Source organism: Biomphalaria glabrata, chromosome 12 (genome assembly GCF_947242115.1).
Source record: "Biomphalaria glabrata chromosome 12, xgBioGlab47.1, whole genome shotgun sequence".
Taxonomy (NCBI): Eukaryota; Metazoa; Mollusca; class Gastropoda; family Planorbidae; genus Biomphalaria; species Biomphalaria glabrata.
In genome coordinates, this window is record NC_074722.1 from 37997375 (window position 1) to 38023751 (window position 26377).

The 26377-nt window shown below is 36.3% G+C and overlaps 1 protein-coding gene across 2 annotated transcripts in view; it reads left to right on the top strand.

Moving 5' to 3' along the window:
* Window positions 1-1052: 1052 nt before the first annotated feature.
* Window positions 1053-26377, top strand: part of LOC106068148 (E3 ubiquitin-protein ligase TRIM37-like) — a 35896-nt gene continuing 10571 nt past the window's right edge. Inside the window, exons 1-16 of one of the 2 annotated variants that reach the window (XM_056006238.1) lie at window positions 9550-9751; window positions 10052-11331; window positions 13419-13520; window positions 13807-13847; window positions 14599-14721; window positions 14809-14896; window positions 16978-17100; window positions 17777-17900; window positions 18721-18913; window positions 19904-20036; window positions 20667-20743; window positions 22584-22668; window positions 24251-24396; window positions 25087-25150; window positions 25688-25748; window positions 26039-26307. In XM_056006238.1, the coding sequence (XP_055862213.1) occupies window positions 10282-11331; window positions 13419-13520; window positions 13807-13847; window positions 14599-14721; window positions 14809-14896; window positions 16978-17100; window positions 17777-17900; window positions 18721-18913; window positions 19904-20036; window positions 20667-20743; window positions 22584-22668; window positions 24251-24396; window positions 25087-25150; window positions 25688-25748; window positions 26039-26307 (2679 nt within the window). In that variant the 5' untranslated portion in view covers window positions 9550-9751; window positions 10052-10281. Of the gene's footprint in view, window positions 1194-9549; window positions 9752-10051; window positions 11332-13418; window positions 13521-13806; window positions 13848-14598; window positions 14722-14808; window positions 14897-16977; window positions 17101-17776; window positions 17901-18720; window positions 18914-19903; window positions 20037-20666; window positions 20744-22583; window positions 22669-24250; window positions 24397-25086; window positions 25151-25687; window positions 25749-26038; window positions 26308-26377 lie in introns of those variants that run through there. The other variant, XM_056006239.1, reaches the window with a different exon arrangement.

Below are 26377 nucleotides of genomic sequence, written 5' to 3' on the forward strand. Positions count from 1 at the left end.
TAGAGTCTAGAGTGTCACTAGAGTAGATCAATATTATTTAATATTAATATTATTAAAATTAGGTATATTAAAATAGTATTACTATACTTAGTATACTATATTATAAATATTTAATTTTAATATTATTATCTATAATTATTAATTATCATTCATATTGAATCATATTCATATGTGATGTCAGATATTTACATCATATATTGATTAATTGAATGATATTATTCACGGTGATAATTGGTTGATTATGATTATCATAGTATCATGATTATGATAGATCTACTCAACTCAAATCTACTGACTAGTGACTACTGGTGTAACTCAGTAACTACTAACTTAGACGACTTAGTAACTAGTGAACAGTAAAATATATCATATTTATTTCTAGATTCTAGATCATGAGTAGATGTAATATCTCTAGATCTGTTCTAGATCTAGATCTATATAATTTTATAGTATATAAGTATACTAATACAACATTTTAATAGATCTAGACTTTGACTATGTATCACTACTATAACTATGAGTATCACTATCAGCTATATTTATCATCTCTACAGTCTCTAGAGATCTATCTACTACTAATAGTAGTACTAGTTAGTATTATTATAATTAATATTCAATATAAAGATCTAGATCTAGTATAGATTTAAACCAGTGGTCTTCAATGGGGCGCTAGTGCCACCAGGGGGCGATTTCGTGAAATTGGGTAGCGCTGGGAGCCAAAGGGGCGGTACAATGGTGGGCAGTAGGGGGGCACTAGGCATAAAAGTGGGACATAGAGATGGATCAAAAACTAGAGAGGGCACTGAAAAAACAAATCCAAAAATGTCTTCAAAATTCACGCTAGCAAACAAAATAGGAAATACGAAAAACATGCATATATGTAACCCTGCTGGTCCGGAAGTTATAATTATCATTATGTAGATCTAGATACTAGATTGATGATTATAGATTACATTATCTAGATCTATATTTATATTAACAAATAGATATCTATCTTTAATCTTAGATATATATTATTTTTTATATATAATTTATCTATATTTCTATTCCAGATGATTGATTAGATTCTTCAGACTACTGTGACCTAGACTTAGATCTAGATCTACTACTTTTTTAAAGCTTCTACTTCTACTTGAATGATGGCTTCAAGTTCAAACAGTAACGATAATCGCCGTGATGACAACACTGTGGAGGTAGGTTAAATAACGATCTTGATTATCTAGGTTAGTTATAAATATATTAGAGCTAGTCATAATAATATGTGTAGTAAAAGTATCATTTTTTATATCACTGATGATCTATAATAATTATATCTCTATTCTAGAGATCCGTAAATTGATGTAAATAGATAAAGTGTATTATCTAGATCAGATTTTGATCTAATAGTGTGTATAGCTGCATGCTCATGTTACGTCATATGGTATATGTATGCTCCAGAATGTTATCTGGATAGTCCTGGGTTTGAATCTGCATGCCACTATCCCTTGCTGTCCTGCAGTCAGGAGTCTTGTGGCATAATAATCTTTATTTCTGAAGGAATGAACCAATTTGTACAATTTTGAAAAAAGTCAAGTTATATGATTTTTTTCCACCCAACTGTAATGGGTACCTTACTTTAGTTGGGGAAAGTAAAGGTGGTTGGTCATTGTGCTGGCCATGACACCCTGCTCATGCAGGCAGGCATGCAATATTCAATCAACAATCAAACTTTCTCTTCTCTAAAAAAAATATTGAAACCAGACCCTAGAAGCTAGATCAAGTCTAGAATAGCTTAGATATCTAGATGATACAGATCTATTTCTAGATCTACATTTTAAAATGAGTTTGAAGATATTACTATTTACTTTTAGAATCTACCACTGCTGGATTTAATCACTAACTAAAAAAGGCTAGAAAAAGAAGGCCTAGACATTTTTATAATTCTAGCGAGACTATTATTCCATTTATTCTATTAAAAATCTAGATTTTTCTGTCTTTTAAAATCTAGATCTCTCAAGTATGGTAATCGAGTGGAATAATTTATCTAAAAATACATATTATATATATATATTAAAAAAGAAAATACCTCTTATTGTCTTTATTGCTCACAATTGAAATAAAGATAGATCACATACTATCCCAATCTTGGACAGGTTTTGTCTTATATCTACCATAGATTTATTTCTATATACCTTTCCTTCTCTATACTATCAATCTATAGTTATTTGTTCCATTTAGTCATCTATCAAAAATCTCTAAAACCGAGAAATAGATTTGCTTGAAATTTGTACACAGGTTCCTTTTACATCTTTGGTGCTCACTAAAAAATGAATTCGCAACCTGAGCACAAAAATTCATGAAAAATCACAAGCTTTCTATCAAACCTTTGTTTTCAATTTTCAGTATTTCCCCAAAATGGCTGTATTGCACTTTAAAAAGATCTATACCAGTATATAGTGGGAAGCGTGGTCGAAAGACTAAGTGTGCTTGAACTTAGCTTGTCTTGGCTACTTAGAAGGGGGCTCGAGGTTCGACACCCGACTCGGGCAGAGTTGCTTTACTGAGCGCCTAAAGGCAGCACGGAAAACCAACTCCTAGATACCCCCTCCCCCACACTGGTCCACAAATGAGATTGGCCAAAGAGCGCTCTGAGCATGCTATAAGCATGAAAGTAGCGCTATATAAAAGCTATAATATTAATAATATAAATATTAATGTGTAATAGCATTAGACTTTTGTCTTTATTTTTTAAGCACTCAGTAATAGGTTGATGTGTAATTAGCCATTCTAGGCGCTTAAAAACAAATCAATTCATACAAATTGATGATGTTGTTTTTTCGAGAACACAGAATATCTGTACAAAGTAAGTGTGGAGAAAATGACTTGGTCTACTGTATGAAATGAGGGCGCAGTGGCCGAATGGTAAAGTGCTTGGGTCCCAGTTCAAATCCTGGGGAAGACTGGGATTTTAAATTTTAGGGTGCCTCTGAGTTCACCCAGCTTTACTGGGTACCTGGCATCAGTTAGGTAAAAGTAAAGGCGGTTAGTCATTGTGCTGGCCACATGACACTCTTGTTAACCATGGACCACAGAAACAGATGACCTTTACATCATCTGCCCCATAAATTGCAAAGTGGGAGAGGGGAACTTTACTTTTACTTTAGATTAGGAAATGCAAAGTCTGTAGCATTAGGTATAACAGTAAATGTGAGGATCTGTTAACAGTGTCTGTGTTAGTGTTATTGGCAGGATATTTTGTATTCATGGTTTGTTGGAGTGAGACTATATAAAAAAAAAAAAAGTTTGGGCTGAGTTGTGGAGGGAGAAGGGAGGAGAAGAAACTGAAATGAAAAATTCAGAGATTGAAATTCTAAGTAAAAGAACATTATGATGCGCGTGGGGCACCAAAAAAAAGCTAAACAAATAATTATAAAGAACGAAAACAACATAGAGCAGCGGTTCTCAACCTTTTAAGCACGGCGACCCCTTTTTACAATCTCCAACTCTGCCGCGACCCCACCTTACACATACAGCAATAGAAGAATAAAAAATAATCCATATTTTTGATGGTCTTAGGTGACCCCTGGCAACCCACAGGTTGAGAACCCCTGACATAGAGCCTATCAAATATTTTGATATTGAATTGAGAAGGAAAAGAATAGTCAGACATTGAACGTAGAAGTCAGCTAGCTCTATCTGTCTCTGCCAGACTTTGTCATGCGCAAAGCGCAAGTTCTTGTGTAATTCTTCATCCGCCAATGCTTACAGTGGAGCCTCCTCCATAAGCCTCACAAGGAGGAACATATCGAAAAGTGAAAGTAGGCAGCCATTTTCTCACTCCAGCTGTAGTTTTATCCAATCGCCAATGGTATTGTTGAAGTACGCTGCACTAGTGGCCTGCTTGTAAATGTTCTGGATTTTTAAAAAATAATTTATATTGTTGTAACTCTGGTGGTGGTGCGGAAAGGGGTAGTAGATTGTGTAGTCAACTTACGCAAATCGCCCCCCCCTTCCCCCCAGGCCAGCGATAGACGAGCGTGAAGTTTCAAGAAACGTCTAAAGTGAACAGCACTGAAGCCAGTCACGTCGGATGTTGTCGTGTGATCAACCAGAACAATCGAGGATGGTTCCGTCCAGAAGTTCTGTTTCGTAAAACCGATCTTTCGTGTTGTAACCAAAATTACGATTCTCTCCTAATCAGGCCTTCTGTAAACACTGCTAAACACAACACAGCACATCTAACGCATCAAGAACTTGACAACAAGAGCTCTGGTTGATCTGGTACTTTAATAAGGGTCAATTAAAACAGCCAATATGACACAATTGGCAACACATCAACAACTAAAATGTTGCATTGTACATCACCGTACAAAACTCTATTGTCTCTTTCCCTTCCTGGACTCGTACATAACACTTGAGGACTCAACCAGGACCGACTTCATAGCCAGACTGACAGTCCAGGTCTCCGTCGTGTCCTATCTTGAAACGCCGCCTTCTTCCACACTGTGTCTCAGGCTTTCGATCACATGACCATAACATTGGTCATATTTGCGTGTAATCGTAGTACTGTCCCTTGTCCATCGCCCCGCTGACCTGAGCGATTTGCCTGAGTTCACGTGTGTGTCAGCTGAACTTATAGTTAACCCTATCGCGCCGCCAATAGGGTTGTAACACTGCCCCCTTCTCAGATTTGCCCGGACAAAATCTATCACACGACATGGGCAGTGGAGGTGAATCGATGCTGGATATAACGTTTTTGACTATCCCAGACATTGTCCAATGAAGTGCGCTAGCTGCGCAAAGTACAGCACGCCTATACATAATATTGTCTTTCTTCATATTTAGTGGAAATCTGTGAAATACTTATTTAGTCAGTTATTCCAGTCCCCGGCCATATTGCCATAGTGTCTGACCAGAAGAAACATTGTGATGTTTCATGACACAACTACATACGAACTCTCACCTGCTATATCATGATTCACATTTTTGACATTCCTAACCTCCCACATTATTATTATTATTATTATAGCTTTTATATAGCGCTACTTTCATGCTTATAGCATGCTCAGAGCGCTTTTGGTCCAATCTCATTTGTGGACCGGTTGGGGGGGGGGGGGAAGGGGGTATCTAGGAGTTGGTTTTCCGTGCTGCCTTTAGGCGCTCAGTAAACACAACTCTGCCCGAGTCGGGTGTCGAACCTCGAGCCCCCTTCTAGGTAGCCAAGCCAAGTTCAAGAGCACTTGGCCTCTCGACCATGCTTCCCACATTGATACCTGTCAATAGCCAATACGTTTGTTTCTTTATGAAACTACGATAGAATAAGGTCTAAGTATGAGATCTGACTTTTCAAATTCGAATAAAATGACATGTTTTCTTCAAGCGACACTTCAATTCCATTCATTTTAAACCCCAACTTTTCTCTGCTCGGGAACCTGACCTCAGTATAGTGCAACATGCAGATCATTGGAGACAAGCTCTTGGCAAATACAAAAAAAAAAAAGTACAAAAAAAAAAAAAAAAAGTACAAAAAAAAAAGTACAAAAAAAAAAGTACAAAAAAAAAAAGTACAAAAAAAAGTACAAAAAAAAAAAGTACAAAAAAAAAAGTACAAAAAAAAAAGTACAAAAAAAAAAGTACAAAAAAAAGAATACTCAGATGGCCTCTCGAATAGCTCATTTAGATTTGTCTTCTTCTTCTGAAACATCAATATCTCGATTTGTTTGTATTGTTCTAGGAAAAACGAGCATGGCGAGTATCATCTTTGTTTTCCCCCCAGCTCCATGACTTTTGTATGAATATCATGTTTTCACAAGGGCCTGCACTTAGCTAAATGAGTTAACTCCCCTTCTTGTTTTATTAATGTACTTTATTCTATGAGAAATGCCAATGGCCTCCACCCATCGCCCAGTTTCATCTTGTCTGCTCCAGTGGTGTGGTTTTACCTAGGGTTTACAAATATTACGTACGAGTTCACGAGCTATCTAGCCATCTTTCAACTACACACTGTATCCAGCCATTAGTCAACATCCCATTGTGTTTGCATGTCTGTATATTATCTGTCATGTTTTGTCTATGGTTGCAATGGCTTCATATTGTCTCCTATCCCCATCGTTAAACTTCTGTGAAAATATTTTGCTATTTTTTTTTTGGAACATGTCAAGTTTGTACACGTTTTATTTCACATTTTATGACAAATGGCTGATATCTAGACTTCAAGAACAACCTCAACCAATATGGTCATCCACATGACACATTAGCTCCTGATTTAACTTATCAAACACAAACACATCAGCTGATACCAACCACAGCACCAAACACATCAACTGATACCAACCTCAGCACCAAAGACATCAGCACGTTTCTTATTGCACACATCAGCACGTTTCTTATTGCACACATCAGCCCACGATAAACTTCAATCATCAATACGGCTTACTGCAAACAACAGTAAGTTACTTACTGTACACATTAGCACGTGACTTACTTCACACTTCAGCACGTGACTTACTGCACTCAACAGTTCCCGACTTACTGCACACATCAGCTAGTGACTTACTGCATACATCAGCTAGTGACTTACTGCACACATCAGCTAGTGACTTACTGCATACATCAGCTAGTGACTTACTGCATACATCAGCACGTGACTTACTGCATACATCAGCACGTGACTTACTGCACACATAAGCTAGTGACTTACTGCACACATCAGCTAGTGACTTACTGCACTCAACAGTTCCCGACTTACTGCACACATCAGCTAGTGACTTACTGCACACATCAGCACGTGACTTACTGCACACATAAACACGTGACTTACTGCACACATCAGCACGTGACTTACTGCACACATCAGCTAGTGACTTACTGCATACATCAGCTAGTGACTTACTGCACACATCAGCTAGTGACTTACTGCATACATCAGCACGTGACTTACTGCACACATCAGCACGTGACTTACTGCACACATCAGCACGTGACTTACTGCACACATCAGCACTTGACTTACTGCACACATCAGCTAGTGACTTACTGCACACATCAGCTAGTGACTTACTGCATACATCAGCTAGTGACTTACTGCATACATCAGCACGTGACTTACTGCATACATCAGCACGTGACTTACTGCATACATCAGCACGTGACTTACTGCACACGTCAGCTAGTGACTTACTGCACACATCAGCTAGTGACTTACTGCACTCAACAGTTCCCGACTTGCTGCACACATCAGCCAGTGACTTACTGCACACATCAGCACGTGACTTACTGCACACATAAGCTAGTGACTTACTGCACACATCAGCTAGTGACTTACTGCACTCAACAGTTCCCGACTTACTGCACACATCAGCTAGTGACTTACTGCACACATCAGCACGCGACTTACTGCACACATCAACACGTGACTTACTGCACACATCAGCACGTGACTTACTGCACACATCAGCTAGTGACTTACTGCATACATCAGCTAGTGACTTACTGCACACATCAGCTAGTGACTTACTGCATACATCAGCACGTGACTTACTGCACACATCAGCACGTGACTTACTGCACACATCAGCACGTGACTTACTGCACACATCAGCACTTGACTTACTGCACACATCAGCTAGTGACTTACTGCACACATCAGCTAGTGACTTACTGCATACATCAGCTAGTGACTTACTGCATACATCAGCACGTGACTTACTGCATACATCAGCACGTGACTTACTGCACACGTCAGCTAGTGACTTACTGCACACATCAGCTAGTGACTTACTGCACTCAACAGTTCCCGACTTGCTGCACACATCAGCTAGTGACTTACTGCACACATCAGCTAGTGACTTACTGCACACATCAGCTAGTGACTTACTGCACACATCAGCACGTGACTTACTGCACACATCAGCACGTGATATACTGCACACATCAGCTAGTGACTTACTGCATACATCAGCTAGTGACTTACTGAACACATCAGCTAGTGACTTACTGCATACATCAGCTAGTGACTTACTGCACACATCAGCTAGTGACTTACTGCACACATCAGCTAGTGACTTACTGCACACATCAGCTAGTGACTTACTGCACACATCAGCACGTGACTTACTGCACACATCAGCTAGTGACTTACTGCATACATCAGCTAGTGACTTACTGCACACATCAGCTAGTGACTTACTGCACACATCAGCTAGTGACTTACTGCATACATAAGCTAGTGACTTACTGCACACATCAGCTAGTGACTTACTGCATACATCAGCACGTGACTTACTGCACACATCAGCTAGTGACTTACTGCACACAACAGTTCCCGACTTACTGCACACATCAACACGTGACTTACTGCATACATCATCTAGTGACTTACTGCACACATCAGCACGTGACTTACTGCACACATCAGCTAGTGACTTACTGCACACATCAGCTAGTGACTTACTGCACACATCAGCTAGTGACTTACTGCATACATCAGCACGTGACTTACTGCACACATCAGCACGTGACTTCCAGAGCTACATTTGTCCACTTCAGTTTTGTCCTCAACTGAACTTGTCTCTATGTACAATCTTTGCCATTAAAGTGTCACACTTTGATTTTCTTTTTAACTACGAGATTTCACTTTTGTTCTTCTCTGTTATGCTTCTACTAGTATGGTGCTCTAAATGGTCATGTTCGCTAATTTTGGTCAAAATAGTTCATCTAACCCAGTTGTCATAAACACGATGGCACTTGACTGATGTCTACTATATGTACAGATTTTAAAATATTTTTGATTATTCCCTCGTTCTGCAGTAACCCATCAACTTACAGTCAATCACTTCACAAAAGTAAAACAAAATGGATGAAAAAGACGCATGAATATGTGTGAGAGCTTTGGATTTTAAAAAAATATAAAAAAAATACATTTACGGAACCGTCAATTGAAATAATAACTGTATTAAGAACATTTTTAGTTTAATAAAATCAATTCATATCTCCTTGACTCTATAGACCTAGCCCAAACTTTCGGGGGGAACTTGATCTAGCTTATTCCCTGCCCCAGAGAGGAAGACATCGCTACAGGCTCTAAGATGTCTCGCTTCATTATTGATTTCTCGTCGTCTGGTGATTCCTCAACTGTAATGACAGGCTTACACTCGTCTGTCTCCCTAAAACTAGGCGCGGCGCTCCCACTCAGCCCCCCCTACCCTACCTTAACTTTCATTTACTTAGACCCAGATCTAGTGTGTGTGCATATGTGTTCCGCTGAGCTGTGTATTGTGTCTAAAATATGCCTGTACCCACGTGCGATGTTTTTTGGACAGCATTGTGGCTACGTAAGTTCAATCCATTATTGCGCTTGGGGGATGGTCAGCATTTATACATAAACACGTCTCCATCCACTGTTGTTGATTTGTGTCATGTATCTGGGGACTCGCCCCTCGGTTCCCACAATGTCCCCCCCCCTGCCCTCCTATGCTGGGGAATCCTGTATATAAGCCGCTCCATGGTTTGATTTGCCTGTTCAAAGTTGGACAACTCACTTTCTCAAATTCATCGTTGTTGTAGTTGCGTTTTGTGTGTGTGTGTTAGATTTATGTCCCTTAGAGCTTCAACACGGCAGTGTCTAGATGCCTTTAGGATCAGCAGTGATTTCAGATTTCGTTTTTTTTTCGGACTATATTGAATGTTATTTCGGAGGACTAGATCTAAATATAAAAAATGAATCTGAGAAAATCTCGGACTAGAGTTGAATTTTTAGCTTACACCAAACCAAGTATTCTAATAATAGTCTAATGCTTTGTGCTAGGTTTAGATTTTAATACTGGCATTTTTAAACATGTTATTATACATTCAAATGCTTGGTTTATTTCATCTGCTATCATTCTGAACAAGCATTTCTGATAGTTGAAATATTATAAAGCTATAAGGCTATTCTTAGAACTGTGAATTTAATTTTTAAAATGTGTGGAGTGTTTCTAGCACATAGACTAAAGTTAAATATATATATATATATATATATATATATATATATATATATATATATTTATATATATATATATTGGCACTTTGAAAGGTACTATGCTAATATTGATCAAAGTCTTAAAATAAAGAACCCTTGAAATGTATCAAAGCATCCTGGATACTGTCAATATTGTTGATGTCAAGGCAGCATAGAAGCTGGTGGTGTCAGTTGGCAAGAAAATCCACATAGTGACACTAAGTCTAAATATTGATTTTTATTAGTAACAATAAGATAGTCAAGGAACTGACATTTGGGCAGCGTAGACAGTGTAGTGTTTAAGTATGTCTATGTATAGAAGAACTATGAGACAAAAAAGTAAAAAAAAAAGACCCCTGTCTGTGAACAGTCTTGATGAAAAGTGCCGGATGTCTCTGATGGGTCAAATGGTAGATATGGGTCATTCACAAGGCAATGATCTTAAACGTTCTGCATCTGATATGTTTTCTGGGCATCTTTATGGTTTTCATAGGTCAAGGTCAGAGAACAGTCCAAACTCAAATGAAACCGGCATTAAAATTTTCAGCTCTACTGTGAGAAGTGGATCATCACATAACAGTTCCAATGATTCTGGTATATTCAGTGGTATGGGAAGTTCAGACAACTTTAGGGATGAATCTGGTGCCCATAAGAAACGTAACGACCAATTAAATCCAGTGATTAGGATTATAAGCCCGGTAGAAAGTGTTCAATCCTCACACAACTCAAGTCTCTCGGCCAGTGCTGGCTGTACCGTGATGCAAGGATTAGAGGAGTCTAGTGGGAAAACTAAAGATCAGTCGAAGACTGCTCATCAGGCCTCATTGGAACATCATCATAATAACCAGGACCTCAAGACTGCAAAATGTCCACAGTCTTGCTTGGCAAGCACAAAGGGAGCCAACAATTCAACATCCCACTTCAAACATAAAGTCTCATTTGATCTTGATCAAGAGTCTCAAACATCCGTGGCTCATCAGGAAACATCACTTCAAGAAATAAAAACACCATTCAAGAAATATCTAAATGACTACAGGACGACTTCTTCCTCTCAAGAAATAGCACAGCTCAACTGTTCTACGTCTGCTGAAGTGAAAAGTGCAAAGTATAAACAATCATCTATTCATTTTAAGAAAGGCAACTGTCATGAGCAATCTTCAATTGTAAACACAACTCAAGCCTCAGGTTCTTCACACCATCAGCCTACGGGTGATGGTGCATCCAGTAGCTTGAAATACGATCATCTTCTAGATGCTAGTCAGGTAGAAGCCATTTCGCTGGAAGAGATTCTTATGTCCAATTTAGACACAGTGAAAGAAAAAATACAGAATAGCAATGAGATAATATTAGCACAGGTGATTTATTCTATTTGTCCTGTAAAGCTGGTTATATAAGGCAATGTCATATAATATATAGAAAGGGTCATTAGCAAGCTATTTCTTTTGGTGCACACTTCAAATTTGTGCTCAAAATAAATTCATTTTGTTGATTTTTTAAACAAGGAAATTCTTCACCAATTTTTGTTCAATGGTATCCTAACCTGTAGTAGAATTACTGCCTTGTTTTGGATACTTTGCATTGGGTAACCTATAACATATTCCATATTGCGATAGAATTTTTTGTTCAAATGTAACTTTTCCTATCATTTCATCCATAAAAGTTTAGGCTTTTTATAGCCATAGTTACAATGTTATGATTAAATTTGTAGAAATAAAATTGTAACTTTAAGTACTTTCACAAGAAAACTGATAATTATCCAAGCTCATTTAACAACATATTGTGATTTCAAAAGCATATCTCAACCTATCTTGCCTATCTAGTACCCAGTTAAGTATATAGTTTGTTTCCAATTACCATCTTTACAAACAGGCAAAGCAACTTTTCTTTCCCTTTGTAACTGGAGTTTTAGCTGCGTTGAGAGGGTATGACATTCAAAGTTTATAAACATTGACTTGTGACATTTTCATTCTCAAGAGATCAATTACTCTGTGCCACTCACTTAGGATGATGATTAATACTTACAGGCACTACCTTATGTAGATAGTCAATACAGACTAAAATAAATAAAAATTGTCATGGAATCCCTACATTGATGAAACTATTAAAAAAATCAAACAAAGCATTAGGGTTTATTAAAAGAAATTTCTATAAATCAAATAAGTACATAAAACTTAAATATTATTTAACCTTGGTTAGGCCAATAATAGAATTTGAATCCTCTGTTTGGGACCTCTCAACTCAAGAAACATTAAGAAACTGGAGCAGACACAAAATAAAGTAGTGAGGTTCATAGCAAACGAATATTCACATTTGACCAGAGTAACACCTTTAGTAAAATCACTAACTTTAGGAGAGAAGACTCAAAAATAAAGTAGCAATTATACATAAAACACTTAACCATAAACTTCAAATGCAAAAACAAAATCTAATAAAATGTTCAGAAAGACACAAAGATAAAGGCCCACTCCTCATTCCATATGCTAGAACAAATGCTCCTTCTTCCCTAGTGCTATTAGAGCATGCAATGGGTTGCCTGAGCCAGCCAGGAAAAGCAGTGACTTGGCAGAATTTAAGTCATTGGCTTAGATGCATGACTAGATGCAGGAGACATAGGACGTAATCATCTTCTTTTTTGAAGCAACGTCTGTATTATATAAGATAAGTTAAGACTAGAACTATCTAATGTAGCCAATCAATGCTGACTGGCACTACATGGATAGACATCCAAATACTGACTCACTACTTTGTAAAGATATTCAATGCCCCTTACTGGCACTATTTTATGAAGCCAACCAATAATAACTGACATTTTATTTATACCAATATCTACTCCCTGGCACTGCCTTCTGTAGCCAACACTGACTGAACACTGCCTACTGTAACCAATACTGACTACTCACTGCCTACTGTAATCAACACAGACTGGACACTGCCTACTGTACATAACATGGAGAGTGGAGAATATCTACTCTAGGTAACATGGACTGGACTTTGCCTAGTGTAACCAATCATTATTGTCTGCACAGCCTAGTTTGACCAAGCATTACTGACTGGACACTGCCCAGTGTAACCAAATGCTACTGACTGGACACTGCTCAGTGTAACTAACCATTACTGACCTGGACACTGCCTAGCATAACCAACCATTACTGACTGGACATTCTATAGTGTAACTAACTATTACTGACACTGACCTAACATAGCAATTTTATATATATATTCAAACATTATTTCACTTCTCTAGCCCCAATTCAGAATCATTGGCTATGTTTGGTATCTTTGGTTGACACTTATCCATCCAAGTCTTTATTTTTGTTTTCTGATGTCATGTTTTTTTTTGTTTTTTTTTAATGAGATTTTAAAAATATTATTCTTTTCTTTTGTTTGCTAATATTATTCTTTCACTGTGTTTATTATGTGTTTATTGTTTCCATTTTTACAGAGTCTGGCGGAAGTTTTTCGATGTTTCATTTGTATGGAAAAGTTGCGAGATGCACGCCTATGTCCACACTGTTCAAAATTATGTTGTTTTCCTTGTATTCGAGTAGGTTTAACTTTTTAAAAAAAAAAGATTTTTCAAAACTCTTCTTCTTTTACCTGTTTGGTAAATTATAGATTTTTTTTCACCTTTCTCTTAAGTTAATCCCTTTTTATCCCATATTTCTTTTCTTGTATCTAATGTGATTGGTTGATCTGTGTTGTTTAATGTGTATTAAATGAGATTTAAATAATAACTAAATCTGTCATGGTTCTATTGCATTTTCTTTTTTAAATGTTTGATTATTTCTGACTTCGAAGACTAAATGTTTCATAAATTGTGTTATCTCTAGAGATGGTTAACAGAGCAGAGGTCACAGTGTCCTCACTGCAGGTAAGATTTTCAGATTAGCAAAATATTTCGAAGCAGAATTTAAGTAGCAAAGCAAAGAGCAATACACTTTGTAAGCTTAATCAAGTTCATCAATAAAAAAATTTTTTTTTTCCAAAGGAAATTTTTTTTTATGCAATAATGCACTTTATTTAACTCTTTCACTTGGTAATTATTTTCAATGTTTTGATAGGGATTCTTTATTTTGCTCAGTAGTGTACTACCCTGTTATGATTAAGCTTCAATAACTTTTTTGTTTGTTATCAGAAAATGTTTTTATTTTGTATAGAATTAAAGGGGACTGCATACTCTTTTTATATAAGACAAAGTAAAAAGTCAAACATTAATTTAATTTAATGAACTCAAATCAATGATGGTATCGTCAATTAGGAGAAAAAGAGTTAAAGAATTCAATGCCTTAAAATAAAATGATGTTAAGTATAACAAAACAAACACATCAGGCACAATATCGCTATTGAACATTTCCAATTGGGAGATGCAGACGTTTGTTCTTATTTAGTAACTGAATTGTCAATGGAATAAAATAATTTTTATTTCACCTTTTTTTGTAAATCCTGACTTGTATCATCTTAGAATAACTTAATAAAATATAAAAGCATCACTACTTTTTGATCATATTTATATGAAAGTATATAGTGTGTTCATTAGAAGAATTGGGAATTATTTTTTTTTGGTCATGAAAGGCATTTTAAAATGAAACAGACTCATATTCAGCTATCTATCTATTTATCAGAGCTTCTCTACTACTTCACGAACTGGTCAACTGTCGCTGGGCTGAGGAGGTGACCCAGCAGCTGGACACACTCCAACAGTCGTCTCCTTTAGTTCGAGGGGAGGGTGTCTCACGGAAGGAAATGTGAGTCATAATTTTTTGCTTTCCTGTTTTTGTTTTCTTTATTTCCTTGACAGTTTTTTGTTTTCATCGAATCTTTCAATCTTGCAGGTGCAACGAACATCAGGAGAAGTTGAGTGTCTACTGCTGGACTTGCAAACAATGCATATGCCATCAATGTGCATTGTGGGGTGGCACGGTAAGTTTAAAAAAAATAGTGTGGGATATCATGATCGGTTAATTACGTCATGGGGCATTTAGGTTGATATAGTGGTTGAAATAAATACTTTTGAGTGCATGTCAGCTTTATAGTTTAATAATGCTTTATACATCACCTCCATGACTCTGTATATTGTAGAAGTCATCATGAGACTTGGTACTACTGTTTATGTATCCTTTGTAGTCTGATAGTGACTGTTGTATACGTGTCACTTTTATGTCCCTATGTTGTTACATGGCAAAACATAATAAGTCACACTGAGATACTTGCTTGCTCAGGTTCCCAGTATATTCCTTACCCTCAAGCAACACTGCCTGCAGCTTGGTCATGTCCATCAAGTGGAGAATGTCATCCCTAAAGTTATCCTCTACTGGCAACGCACATCAAAAACTGGTCACCCCACCTCGGATAAGTAGATGCGCTCAGACAGGACATCAAAACAGTGGATATTGATGTTGTGGATATTGATGTTGACTACAGGGAAGACATAGACCTAGACCAAATTATGAGCAGAGGAATGGTGACAAAGTAGGCTAGGGACAATAAAAAAAAGTAATGACCTCAGCTCTGGAAGAAAAGCATACCAAAGAAAAAATGGCAAGATCCTCTCCAACCAAATTAAATGCATCTTTATAGCTTGTGAATAATGTGGATCGAAATGTTTCCATAATAGAGCTCTACAGTCACATGTAAAAAATGCTCACCAAGATGAGCCATAATCATTCAGCAACTGATGATGAGCCTAACTCTAATCTTTAACTTATTGATTTGCTTTCTCACTTCACCTATCCCTTAGGCTGTTAGACAGCTGGGCCACACAACACATGACCTGATGACAGTCTTTCTCCATTCCTGTATTTTACTTTGACAAGCCTGTCTATTCTTTTATGTTGTCATCCCATAACTTTCTCTATCTGCCTCTTATTCTTTGCCTGGCACTATTCCCTGAAGGAAGGTCTTTGCATACCTGAGGACCTTGTAATATGGCCTTAAAATTTCAGTTTTTTTTTTTTTCAAGTGGTTATCAGGCCCAATTGCTGTTGTGGTCTTTGATTTAATGTAGTCATTGTAGATGATACCTAGGAACCTTCTGTAGCATCTCAATTCAATTGCTAGGATCCTCCTCTCTAGTTATGCAGTTAGCATCCAAGATTTGCAAGCGTACAAGAATGTAGCCATGGCCTAGGAGAGCATCAGTCTGATTTTAGTGTCAAAGGTTATGTTTTTGTCTTTCCATATTGCTATTATTATTGTTTTGAGCTTAACAAGTGCTGCTGTGGATTATGCACTTCTGTCCAGTAGTTCAGGATTCTTCATTGTCCAGTAGTTCAGGATTCTTTATCTGAAACATTAGCTGCACAGTATTTAAAACTACTGCCACCTTTTTTGCCTCCAATACTGATTTAAAGCCCTGAGGCTATTGGCCATAATTTTTTTTTTTTTTTTTTTTTTTTTTTTTGGCATTGATTTGCATACCATCTGCTACAGAAGTCCTTTCTATGCGCATCATAAAGTCAGCTAGCTCTTCTTATGTCCCTGCCAGACCATCAATGACATCTGCAATTCTTTTTCCTCCAATCCTTTCAGTACCTTCTTCATCATAACAGTAGATATTGTATATTGAATATAGTCATCAACAATTTTTTTTTATTATAATCGAATATTTGCAGTGTAGCAGGTTGTATGCCAATGACCTAGACGTAATTGTTTTTTTCAGTAATATGTTAATACAACTCTGAGGTACACCTCTAACCCTGACCTAATTCCTGACATTCTGGGCACACATACACATGATGTTCTCTGTAGTGGGAAGCGTGGTCGAGAGGCTAAGTGCGCTTGAACTTGGCTAACTAGAAGGGGGGCTCCACTCGGGCAGAGTTGCGTTTACTGAGCGCCTAAAGGCAGCACGGAAAACCAACTCCTAGATCCCCCCACCGGTCCACAAATGAGATTGGACCAAAGCGCTGAGCATGCTATAAGCATGAAAGTGGCGCTATATAAAAGCTGTAATAATAATAGTAATGATTTAGTCTTATTAGATTTATTATTTTCCAACATAGCATTCTGGCCACATGTTCAAGCCTTTGGATAGAATCTATGAGGAATACAAGTCTAAAATCAATGGAGAACTGAATCTACTCAAGTCACAACATTCTGAGTTGTTTTGTCTGGTGCAAGATGTTGTAAGTCATGACATTATATCAAATAATAGAAAAGCTTTTATTTAGGCATCATAAACTCATATAAAGTAATATATTTGCTTTGTTATAATGGCATTTTAAACCAATAGATAAGTTTTGGTATTATTAACTAATAGATAAATGCGCATTGTTATAACCGTGGTGGAGACATGTGTAGGATTAGCACTCTATGTGTGCTAACAATTGACACATGTGACACACGCCAGCTTGCTGTTAGTGTCATCTGTCAAGGGAACTAGGACCTATGATATGGCCAAGTGATCATTTAGAAAGTAATAAGTGTTTTCTGTGATTTAGTAAAAGAAGCCTTGATGGACCCTAAATAGAGTGTGTCAGAGTCACACAATTCAGGTCAATTCAGCACACCAAGACAGGTCAATTCAGCACACCAAGACAGGCTGGTGTTGTGAGTCCAGAGGGAACCAGTTCGAGTCCAGGCTTAGAGAGACCAGTAGAGTTTAGTAAAGCAGTATGGTTATGTACAGTGAAGCTTTTATAGTCAGTGTATAGTGTTGGGTCCAGAGGGAACCAGTTCGAGTCCAGGCTTAGAGAGACCAGTAGAGTTTAATAAAGCAGTATGGTTATGTACAGTGAAGCTTTTATAGTCAGTGTATAGTGTTGGCGTATTAGACATTAAATGACAAGATCTTTTCAACAGGAACGCAACATTGAGAGTGTGAAAAATGCTAAAGACGAACGAGTCAGGGAAATCCGCAATGCAGTTGAACTAATGGTAGCTCGGCTGGAAGCGCAGCTAAAGAGTAAACTTGTGACACTTATAGGTTAGAGTTGTTGTGTTTTTTTTTCACCTCTAGATTTAACTCATTACTACAAGGCTCCATGTGTTTAATTATATAGGCAATGCCTTCTAATTTATTTCTATGGCTTTGGGCAGTAGAAAATCCTAAAAATAAAAAAAAAAAAATAAAAGTAATTTCAAAATTAGTGATCGTTAGGGCAGATTATCTAAGTGTTATCTGTTTCTATGGCTGATGCTTAATGAGGGTGTCGTGTGGCCAGCACAACGACCAACTGCCTATACTTTCCCAAATAATGTCAGGTATCCATTAGAGATGGCTTGGCACAGGTGCACCCTAAAATCCCAGAAATTTAAAATCTCAAGTCTTCACCTTTTAGTTCAGAAGCCATTTTTCCACTTGTCCCAGACAGTCATCTATTTTTTAAGTATCAATATTACATGAGAGTTGGGAATGCCAAGCATTTAAAACAGGTCAAAAGAGTTTTTGGGTATTTCAAGTGGATAGTCAAGGCATTTAAATTTGTTTTTGTTGATTCACTGTGTGTATCTGGAAGCTAGTGGGCTGAGTGGTAAAGTGCTTGGCTTCAGAAGACTGTAATTTTTGAATTTTTAAAACACCCCATTGTCAACCTGTCATTAGTTGGGGAAAAGTAAAGTTGGTTGGTATAGTTTGGGAAAGTAAAGGTGGTTGGTCTCTGTGTTGGCAACATGACACTCATTGAACTTAACATCCTCTGCCCTATAGATCACAAAGTCTGAAAGTACTTTGCTATTTTACTGTGCGTATCTAATTCAATACTGTCTTCAGATAAACACAAAATATTTTGTTGTTTTTTTTTTAGGTCAGAGAAATCAGTTGGCACAGGAAGTGACCACATGGGACACAGCAATTGAAAAGGTCGAGGCTGATTTGAGGGATTGTGGGAAGTCTGAGCTTGTCATGAAGAGCAAGGACCTTCTAGAGCTCTTCCGTATGGCACACCGCCAGTCAGCTTCATCCTTTGTCACCACACCTGTACCAGCAGATTTTAATAGGTATGTCACACACCTGTACCAGCAGATTTTAATAGGTATGTCACACACCTGTACCAGCAGATTTTAATAGGTATGTCACCACACCTGTGCCATCAGATTTTAATAGGTATATCACCACACCTGTGCCATCAGATTTTAATAGGTATGTCACACACCTGTACCATCAGATTTTAATAGGTATGTCACCACACCTGTGCCATCAGATTTTAATAGGTAAAGTCCTTTTGGAATAATCATGGCATTGTTGTAAGTTGAGACCAAGCTTTTATAATTGCAAGTATATTTAAAGTAGCAGTTTATCAGTAGCAGTTGCTAGTTCTAGTATCCGAGATACTGTTTGATAATCTTTCTAATTTTCCAAAATTTATTCCAATAAAAGCTAATAATTGGTTTCAGAATAAAATTGAAAAAAGTTTCATTGTGGGATGATTCAAATTAAGTTTACAGGGCAGGAAAAAATTTCATTTTGGTTTCTTATATCTTGGGGAATTGCTTCCGAACCATAACATAATTTTGGAGGGAGAGGAAATGGTCAATAAAGAAGCCATTAAAAGACTTCTGGGGAGGAGCCTTATAATTCACCTATAGTCTCAACTTATATGACAATCAACTTTCTATTTGATGTTGCATGAGGTCACCACAATGTTTAATTATCATTCCATTTAACTAGTACATATCAAGAGACATCAAATCTTGATTGTCTTAGAACCTCCGGAGTAAAAAACAGTTTCTAATAAAAACCAACTACTGCACATGGAACTTAAATCTGAACTTTTCACACAGAAGATTAAGTAAAAGTCTTCACAATTAGATGACTTAGGAATTTTTTAAAGAAACTCATCACAACTTGATATTTTTTTTTAATACTCAAACACGAGTTGTGCTTGAAACTGTAGCAAGTTGTTTTTTTTTTTAACAGCTTTTTTTTTTTTCAATTTTGATTATTGTGTCCACCCCTTCCCCCCTTTCTTACCAAATCCTCCATTCTAGTGAGATAGTGCCTCAGTATGACTCCAGTACTTTCATCATGAAAAACTTTAGTGTACTGAGACAAAGAGCTGACCCAGTCTACAGTCCACCTTTGTTTGTGAATGGATTGAGTTGGAGACTCAAAGTTTACCCTGTGAGTTTTTTTTTACTTCTAATTTGATTTCACTCTAAAGCAGCTCTGTCTTGTATGCATTGATTCACATCTAATTGAAGGACACTATCATGTCCATTGTAGTTGTACCAGTTGCTAGTTGTACCAGTTGCTATATTTAAAGACAACACAGTTTTGGTTTTCGTTGCAGTGTTATCAACAATATTTTAGAAGTTTTTACCTTACCTATCCCTTAGTCTGTTGGACCGTTGGGGCACCAGGCAAGATTTGTCGACTGTCTTTCTCCATTCCTCCCTTTAGAAGTTAGAAGTTAACTGGTTCATTAAGATAACCTGCACCCAATAAACCACTGTTACATCAGATCTGAACGAAGTGGTGGTCTCTTTTCCATTAGGACTAAAACAGAAAGATTTTTTATCCCATTTGATTGGATCAATAAAAATTATCTTATCTCTTATTTTAGTAGTACCAACTTTTTTTTTTTTCTAAAACTTATAAACTTTGTCTCAATTTCTAAACTTGTTTTGGTGTATATAAAGGTGTTTTTAAGTTTTATACTTTAGTACAAAGATGTATTTAGCTAATATTTATAATTGGTTCAGTTTTTTTACTAAAGTTACTATTATTTTAACATGGATTGTTGATATCTAGGATGGTAATGGAGTAGTCAGAGGCAACTATTTGTCAGTTTTCTTGGAATTGACAGCTGGTCTTCCAGAAACATCCAAGTAAGTTGATATTTGTTTTCTTGAAGTGGTTTCTGGTATTGTCCACAGACTTTCAAGTAATTAGGTTTAATCTTTATTTTTTTTTTTTTAACAATGCTCAAAAGTCTCACAGAGAGATTCAAAGTAGTTTATGATCCATTGGTCATTGTCTGCTAGAGACAATTGCTATTCATGTTTCAGATCTGTTAAAACTGAGTGTTTCTGGATATGTTAAATTAACTCTTTGACTCTGGAATTATTTTCCACGTTTGGACGGAATTAATTTTTCCGCCATTTCGGAGTGCGCTACTTCGCTTTGATTTAACTTGTATAACTTTTTTATTCATTATGGGAAAATAATAAATTTGATATAAGATTAAAGAGAAATGCAAGCTCTTTCTATTTCTTTAATTTTCTAGATTGCAAATCATGTTGTTATTGTAATTTTGGGTTTTGAATAAAAAATTAAAAATGAATAACTCACTAACTGACATTGAAAATATCCATCCAAGTGCAAATAAGAAATTTATTGTCCAAATTGAATCCAAAGAACTTTTTTTCTCATTTTTATCAGTTTATTTACAGAACAACATAGAAGAAACAGCAATTGACACAAAAAATAATTAACTGGAACTAATCCAATGTCACCACTTTAACGAAAAAGCCCATAAAAAAAGCAACACACTTGGAACAAAAAAACTTTTACCCTAAAACTTGTCCAACTGTACAGCAAATATATATATATATATTGTATTTTCTTCTTAAGTTCTTCAAGTACTTAGTATATAAATATTCCTTCTAGCTGCGATATTCATGGAAGCAGTCAATATGAATGTATGGGTTCGACTCCCATCCAGCGCAAACATAAACCGTTCTCCCTGATCTACAGTGTTAACATACTCTGTCTTTCTTTATAGTTATAGGTCTCCATTCTCTGAAAATGGATCTTATTCTAGTAAGGGTGTTCAATTTAGTCCTATGGTCAGCATAGCTATTTATTGTGCTGACAAGACTATCAACAATGTGATTGTCAATAAAAAAAACAACAACATTGCAGCTCATTAGATGCAGTGCTGACTAAAAGTCCAGGTTGACACCCACATTTCTTGCTGGAACAAATCTGAAATTGTTCTGTTTCAGTTCCCTAGATCTACCTCTATCTAATTAGATCTAGATAATATAGAGGCAGCTAAATTAATTCTAGATCTACATTGAACTTTAGCTGGGGGTGGGACTGCTTCATCAGCTGATAAACTTCATCATTACCAGACCTAGTCCTAGGTCTAGATCTAGAAATTAATTCACTATATCATTAGATTTAGAATCAATATCACCATTGGATAAAACAAAATCACTGTCATCTGAATTATTTTCAAAAACAAATTCTCTAACTTGCTCATCAAAGGACGTAATCATCTTCTTTTTTGAAGTAACGTCTGTATTATATAAGATAAGATAAGAAATATTTAGATCTACAAAGTTTAGATGGCCCTGGTTGAGGCTCCATGTTAAAAAACACGCACACAGAAAAAATAAATGTAGTGTCTTTAAAACCTACATACAAAATAAAAACATGTTGAATGAAGGAAATCCCGGATGTTTAGCAAAGGGAAACTATTCTAGTTAAAAAAAATAAGCAATAAAAAACATGAATTGGAGAAATAGAAACGAAAAAATAAATTTGAAATAGCCGATGATTTCAGCGTTGATCCGACCTTTTGCCCATTCTAAATCAACGTCCTGTGCGTTGTTCCGGAGTCAAAGAGTTAAGTAGTTTTTTTATTTCAATCTTTTTTTTTAGAATGCCCAATAAAACTAGAGTATACGCATTATTTAGTCTTGATTACTTTGTTATCTCTAGATATGAGTATAGAGTTGAAATGGTGCATCAGGCTTCTAAAGACTGGACTAAGAACATTGTTAGAGAGTTTGCTTCTGATTTTGAGGTACAGTTCATTAAACAAGATTATTTCAACATTGAATAATTATGTCAGTAAATTTTAAAGCTTCTTCTCTGATTTCGCTTTACAATCAGTTACCTTTGAAGCTCCTTGTTTTATTTTTTAATTGAAAAAAAAAGATATTCCACCTTAAAGTTAAAATGTAAAGCTGTAGCATTAAATCCATGTGTTAACAACTGTATAGAAAAATACAATAGAAATTCATATGGGAAACCCTGCTAGACTAAAGTAAAAACTAAATATGTTTGAGCCACTTTTTTTTTTTTTTTTTAATATGTTTGTAGATGGTGAGGCTTCATGGTCCAAAGGTTCCTATATTTACTTTTTCCAGCAATGGTTTCTTATATGTTATATGGCTCCTTTTGTCTCGAAAGGCAATGGATGCGCCCAAATGAGTCACTGGTTTTGGCTTAATCTTGAGACGGGGCAGAATCTGGTGTGGCTAATCAAGCCAATTCTAGAACGGCAGACTTTGCCACAATTCGTACATGTGTATGCCTCTTATTTAGGACTAGCGGACAGGGCAGCTTTCTTTTTTCCCCTCTTGATTAAGGCCGCTTCAATTCTTTTGTTCTCAGCAAGGTTTGTCCCAGCACGCACAGTCTGTCTCCATGCACTCCGGTCTTTGGCTATGTTTTCCCACATACTTTGGCTAATGCCTGTGACTCTCATCTCTTGCTTGCAGACATCTCTATATGTTAGTCTTGGGCAGCCCTCGGGTCTGACTCCTTCCACAAGCTCAGCATATAAGATATCTTTCGGGATTCTTATATGTATGTCTATTGTATTCTCCTCTACATTAAATCTTGAGATTGAGTGGTGTCAGTTAAACTGGGAGATTGAGTCATAGAACTTCATGAGATTATTAATTCAGGATTTTAAGACTTTATTAGGTACTTCCTGTCCTCAAGCCAATCAGGAGTTTATCTCAGAGGACTTTTTTTTTTTCTTTTACAAAAGTTGAAGTACCCAATAAGGCTGAGTGAAGTAACTGATGTCTTAAAATGCTGAATCAAAAATGTTATCTAGTTCTATGACTCCTCCCCAGGAGTCCTTCTTGCTTCTGTGAAAATTGTGTGATTTTATCTTTTATAAGTTAAATCACACAATTTTCACACTGGCTGTAGATTTGGACTGGCTAAAAGCATTGAATGCGAGAGATCTCTATCAATCATTTTAACATTTAGTAGTTGTAGGGTAGAATTGTGGCTATTTAAAGTTTGTAGTTCATATTTTCTGTTATTTCAATGCCTGATGGTTTCTAAAGTCCTTTTGTTAACTCAAAGTTGCGCTTAGTTTTAACTCGTGCTAAACAAATATTGACCTGCATTGCTTACCAAACAGAAGGAAAATCAGGACTGATTTTGTATGAAAATTAAAAATTAAAACTCTCTTTTTTACTTGTTTACTTTAAAGCTTATTTTTTGATATTGTGTGTTTATTGAGATTCTGTTTTATATTCATTAAAAAAAACTTAATTAACAAGACTCATTCACCGTAAAGCTTTTCAGACTTATTCTAAAATTTATTCATACTCATCACATAACTGATTTTATTATTTATATAGGTTGGAGAATGCTGGGGCTACAATAGATTTTTTCGACTGGATCTGTTGGCTAACGAAGGTTATCTGAAACCAGAGCTGGATACTTTGATATTGAAATTTCAAGTTAGGCCACCAACATTTTACCAAAAATGTCGAGATCAACAATGGTTTGTACACTTGATTGATTTTAGTAAAAATATTTATTGTTGTATTAAAAAATAATAATTTAGCCTGAAACCTAAAGCTAATGAATTGTAATGACAGTTTTATATTTTTGTAGGTTTTTTAGTTTGTTTTTACATTATGATGAATAAGAACAGGAACTACTTTCAATCAAGTACTCAGAGATTTCATAACATAAATATTTCACAAACACAGATAGTTATTGCAGTAAAATTGTATATATATTCAGCAGCACAGCAAGATGGAGACTTTAAGGAATTTATAAATTCTAGTATAAATCTAATAGATCTAATTAACACTTCAACTTGAATTATACTTTACTTAATATTCTAGTATTCCATCTTGTTTCCCACTACTACGAAATCATAACTCCATTATGTTTTAGCTGTTGAAACACAGTCTTTTGTCAGTCTTAAACAAAGACTCCAACTGAATTCCTGAAATTCAAATCAATTAACTAATTAACCCTAACCGCTATTGTCAGTATTTACTAATTTGGCACCAACACAAATAATGATAATTAAGTATCTATCTTTAATAAATAATTTCATATCCTATCTGGAATGAGCACAATTTCACTAATTAAACATGCATATTATATACACAGTTTAGTTTAAAATCAACCAATTGGATTCTGTTTCACTTTACTTAGAAGTTTTGTCTTGTTCTTACAGGTATATCAACCAACTAGAATCTCTTCAAGCTCAGTATTTACACCAAAACAATGATCTGAAAGATGTAAGTAGAAGGGAAAGAACTCAAAGAAAGTTTTAGCAGCTTCATTTCTTTTCTAAATAATAACTCCAAAAATGTATTATCTAATCAAACATTATACATAGCAATCAGGTTAATATAATAAATATTTGTGTATTCTATTTTAATACATATTTTTTTAAAGTATATATATATAGTTCGTCCATCGTGGTTCGATGATGACCACTTTGTCATCCAGGGGGCTGAGGGCTATGCACTGGGGTTTTATGCCTCCTCATGTGGCTGGTGAGACCTATGTGAGCCCAGAATGTTCGGCCGCAGGTTATTCCAGCTAGAGCTAGTGTCGTTTGTCTTGCTTTTCTTTTCTGGCGTTTTTCTTCTGCCTGCGTTGTTCTTTTTTCCTCAGCAACCTGTGCGCCAGTTTTCACAGCGCGACGCCATGATGCTCTGTCATGTGCCTCTGTATACACAAAGTATACACAACCTGTAAATATTAAAATACAATTTTTGCTCTTTCCCTTCTGAAACTTTACTACCAAAATTTAAAATGTCTCATTTCAGCGTCTATTGATGGAAATGTCCAGAAGCACTTCGAAATCTCCAGGAAGAAAAACAAATTTAGGTAATAAAAAAAAGTTGTTGATCATGGACGCAGTATTGCCTACGTCCAGTCACTTCTCTGTTTTAGTGTTAAAGTTTAGTCTATATTGTATACAATTTTAACCTTATTTATGTTTGGAGTCAATTTGTATTCTTCCTTTTGTGCTAAATCTTCCTTCATGTAGTCTTTTTTTGTGCTAAATCTTTATTCATGTAGTCTTTTTTGTGCTAAATCTTTATTCATGCAGTCTTTTTTGTGCTGAATCTTCATTCATATAGTCTCTAGCAAACTTTTGATGCTTTATTTTTCAGTCCCTGAGATTCCTATAGCTTTAGTGGAGAATCTAACATCCACAGCAGCGACAGAGGTGTCCACTCTTTTGTCTCCATCCTCTGCCACCACGCCAACCACTCCCAATGTTTCTGTTTCTTCTAAGCCGACGACTGGAACAAATGCTGATGGTAATGAAGAGGAAGAGGATGAAGATGACGAGAATGAAGATGAAGATGAAGAGAATGCTGAAGCTCATGAAGACAGCAGCTCATCTGATCTTGGATCAGACACCACAGATTATAATGAGGTACAGCTGCTTGTTTTTTTTTGGTTTACAATGGTGATAATACTTGTATAACATTTTGTAACAGTTATGT